The following is a 4,026-nucleotide window of genomic DNA, read 5'->3' on the forward strand; positions in this document are numbered from 1 at the left end:
GGAGCGCTCTCGCGAGCGGCGTTGTCTTCGGCTGGTTGAAAGAGGGTGCGTGCCCTGCGTTCGGCTGGTTCTTCTAGATTGCTCTCCTCTATCTTGGAGCGCTCTGAGGCGCTCCGAGCCCTGTCGTCGGAGCAGTCATCGAGATTGAAACGTCATCGCAGCGCCGCGTCGCTGCTGTTGGTGACGGCCCACCGTAACCTCGGCAACCTAGGCCACTGCATGCTGGCGTCTCGACGAACGCTCGTCCCACCGGCAGCGCCGGGAGCTTTGGATAGGCGAATCATCGGACGTTGGCAGTAGTCATGTGGCTTCGCATCGGCAATTTCCTACTCCGAGAGCGAGTCGCACGTTCGGCTTGCGCGCTTGTTCTCTACCTTTGAGCTCGGGAAACGCCCGATCTACCCGACTCTGCTTCGGGGCGCACAGGCGACCAGTCGAAGATACCATTAGATGTTCTGATGATGGTGAATGCCTGGGGTGCGATCGCGCAAACAGCTCACTTTTCCGTTCTGTCGTTTGCCCTCTCGTGATTAGTTAGCGCCAGCGCGTTTCGTCACGGCGGCTATTGCGCCGGGGCGGGACCACAAAATGCGCTTACGTCACACTCCTGTCAATCATTTCAAAAGCGAGGTGAAACAGCCGCTAGCGTGGAACGGTCGACAAGGGCATTCGTTTCGAAGAATGAATGGCCGTTGCCATAGCAGCGCTAGCAGCAGACGATGTGCCCGTCGTCTGCTCATAATGTCGTCGCTCGCCGAACATGGCTGGCCCGGGCGGGGGTCGTGCTTCTCGATATGAAAACGCGATCCGCCATCGCCGAACGTTAGCGATGTTAATTATTGAAAACAATTGTGATCACAACGAAATTAAATGTTGCGCCTGCGCTGTGATAAATATAAATAGTGCTGTTTTAATTTTGATTGATCCGAGTGCATTTGTCGAGAATGCTCGCCGTTTCACGTTGTGCTCAGAGAATCGCGTTCATTGTTCGGCGGTTTGTTTGGTGCTCACGAGTCGCGACAGCCGCTCCTATCGTCGCGCTTTTGGAGTCTCTCGGGCAGCCTCGGCGACGCATCTTTTGGGACGCATTTGACGAGCTTACCGAGGAAGAGTTCCGCGAGCACTTCAGGCTCTCAAAGAGCACTGTGCGGTGGCTCTGCGAGCAATTGGAAGACGCAATCGGTGGCCTTCGGACCGGTGGCATCACGACGCAAGACAGGGTGCTTTGTGCTCTCCGTTTCTTCGCGACGGGGAGCTTCCAAAGATCCATCGGCAGCGAAGAATTCGTATCCATGGGGCAGGTTTCCGTGAGCGAGAGCATTCACGCAGTTGCGGAAGCAATAACCGTGGTGGGCCGGCAACAGGGTTGGGTGAGCTTCCCGTTGACAACGGCCGGCAAGGCTAGTGCAAAGGCGGCCTTTGCGGATCGCGGCCGCATTCCCGGTGTAGTGGCCTGTGTCGACGGGACGCTCATAGCGATCGAACAGCCCGAAGGACTCAGCCCGGGTGAGACTGCGGGCTTCATGTCAAGAAAAGGGTTCTACGCCTTGAATACCATGATCGTAAGTACTCACGATCTGACATTTTTTTGCACGCATTCTTTTTTATATAGGCTATCGGTTTTATGTAATGCCGTCGTAGCGTGTACAATACGGGTACCACGTAAAGCAATATCGATCGTGATCGAGCCCGTTCGGAATTTAATTTCTCGGTCCAGATTGACTCCTTTGCTTAAGCTGCGGGAGGCAGGTAATCGCGGTTGATAATTTCGATCCGAATCAAATCGATCGATAGTGCCCTTGCGGTACGGGTATAAGAGGACGCATTGAACAACCAAGGCGGCTATGATGAGCGTTATTTCACAAATCTCGTGAATGTAGCTTTTTGCAAATTTCTCGCAATAATTAATGAAGACTACTTCGGAGATTGCTTTTTACTAATGTAAGAAAAAATGCAGGTGTGTCTGGGAAAGAATTATGAAATCATGTTGGTGCAAAAACATTTCATTCAGACTATTTATCTGTCAGCTGTGGGGACGCGCGACCCTCGCGCCTCCCCTGATAGCTTGTTTTCCCGCATAGCCCCGTCTCCGTGCGGCGTCGCCGCGTGGGCCGCGGCGTGGGAGTGGTACAAGCGTGGTGCGAGAGATGGCGCGAGCGCCGCGCCACTGCGCGGTTACTTGCGTTCGGGAAAGACAAGGCGCTCTCTCTTGGGTTCGAGACGTGCCGCGCCGCACGTGCAGCGGCCCTCTTTCCCGGCGGGTCGGGCGTAGCGGGGGACGACTCCCGCGTGCGTGCCGACCGATGCTTCGGCGAGACCCTCTCGCCTGGCCGCCTTCGAACGCGCCACGATTCGCGTGACTATGCACGCGAACGACCGGGCGTTGGGATCCAGCATGGGGCGAACATATTCGCTCGCTTCCGGTCGCGGTAAGTCGGACTTCTAGATTTGTCGCGCGCCCATCGGCATGTTTTGTGGATAGCAACTCGGCTAGCAGGCATTGATGTATGAAAGGTGCAATAAATGCCCTTGTGACTGTTTGCACTACTGTGTTGTCGTTCCTTTGTCCCAAGAGTACGGTGTGAGATATCCCACATCAGACCCCACACAGCATGACGTGAAATACGAAAATATTCCAGCTCAAATTGATTATTCTGAACCATTTTCCGCCCATTTGTTCTGCCCTCCAGGTGTGTGATGCCCACATGCGCATCGTGGACATCGATCCCCGTTTCCCCGGATCCTGCCACGATTCCTACGTGTGGAGGCGCTCACCACTGTTAGGCCGCCTCACACGTAACCTGCGACGTGGAGAACGGGTGCTTGGCGAGTGCTGCAGACATGTTGCAATCAGTGAAGTATATTACACAGTTATGTTTCCAACATGCAGGAGACTCAGGCTACCCTCTTGAGCCATGGCTGCTGACACCTGTGCCAGGCCATCCAGGCATTGACACTCCGGAGGGGCGCTACAACCAGGTCCATGCCTCCATGAGGAACGTTGTGGAGAGGGGTATTGCCGTCTTGAAGGCAAGGTTCCGGTGCCTTCAAAGGTACCGGACACTCCTTTATGAGCCCAAGGATGCAGCCATAATCGTGGCAGCCTGCGCCGCTCTCCACAACATTGCTTTGAAGGCAGGGGAGCCGCAGCTGCAGGACAGCAATGAGCAGGCCGAGGACAATCAGCCACCGCTGCAACAGGGCTTGCCTGTGTCTCAAGGGCACCACACCTGCCGGCAAGAAACGCCCAGAGAGCTGCTGATGAGGGCGAAGCAGATGAGGAGCCAGGTTGTCAACCTGTTCTCTGCGGCCCCTAGCTGGCGTACCACTCATCTGCGTGTGCTGCATCGTCGGCTGAGGCAGCAACAGCAGGCTCGTCGCGCGGCTCAACCGTAAAGTCAGGTGAGTTCTCCAACATAGGCGTGAAAAGGCAAACCTCATAATGCCATTGAAAAATTGAAATGGTCGCCCTTGATCAGAAGGATGCAAGGCATTTTCAAAAATATTTGTTTTGATTAATACTGAAATCTCCATTGCAGATTTTCACAGGGTGTGCCACAGTAACAAAAGGTTTAGAAACAGTGGAAGAGAGACGTCAAAAAAGTGTTGCTGGGCAACTTAGTTCCTGATGGGAACGCAAATTCAAGGAGAATACAAAAAAGAGCACAAGCACCTGAGTGGGTATGCTGCTGCATCTCTTTTCCGGGTTCTGTTTTCTTTTGTAATTTTACTCTTCAACAACTAGAAACACAAAATCACACGCTGTTATAACAGGGAATGTTGAAAACAAAACAGACAGAGGTAGGTTTTGCACGAAGACATGTGGTGCCATTTCGAGATTTTTGTCCACCCCTGTAGCCAGCTGGGTAGCTAGATTGAAACTTCACAAGAACATTTCGTTTCACACTGCAACGGGCACATTGTTCATGTAGTATATTCAGCCAGCATGAAGTAAAGCCAAGACATGGTGTAGCTCAAGGAAATGGTATTAATTTAATGTACTCCATGGCTTCAACTTTGTAAATA

At 53.3% G+C, this 4,026-nt stretch overlaps 1 protein-coding gene across 1 annotated transcript; it reads left to right on the forward strand.

The window, feature by feature from the left end:
* Positions 1 to 1,292: 1,292 nt before the first annotated feature.
* On the forward strand, positions 1,293 to 3,396 carry LOC135913418 (putative nuclease HARBI1). The gene is made up of 3 exons (XM_065445999.1): positions 1,293 to 1,562; positions 2,691 to 2,826; positions 2,891 to 3,396. Exons 1-3 carry the CDS (start codon positions 1,293 to 1,295, stop codon positions 3,394 to 3,396), a joined length of 912 nt encoding a protein of 303 aa, XP_065302071.1.
* Positions 3,397 to 4,026: the final 630 nt, after the last annotated feature.

The sequence above is a fragment of the Dermacentor albipictus genome, unplaced genomic scaffold (assembly GCF_038994185.2).
Source record: "Dermacentor albipictus isolate Rhodes 1998 colony unplaced genomic scaffold, USDA_Dalb.pri_finalv2 scaffold_15, whole genome shotgun sequence".
Classification (NCBI taxonomy): domain Eukaryota; kingdom Metazoa; phylum Arthropoda; class Arachnida; order Ixodida; family Ixodidae; genus Dermacentor; species Dermacentor albipictus.

Bases quoted from the DNA above. Each gene is read 5' to 3' on its own strand.
- LOC135913418 (XM_065445999.1), top strand. From the start codon at position 1,293: ATGGGGCAGGTTTCCGTGAGCGAGAGCATTCACGCAGTTGCGGAAGCA. The intron at 1,563-2,690 runs GTAAGTACTCAC...TCTGCCCTCCAG, and splicing joins ACGCCTTGAATACCATGATC to GTGTGTGATGCCCACATGCG. The intron at 2,827-2,890 runs GCGAGTGCTGCA...TCCAACATGCAG, and splicing joins ACGTGGAGAACGGGTGCTTG to GAGACTCAGGCTACCCTCTT.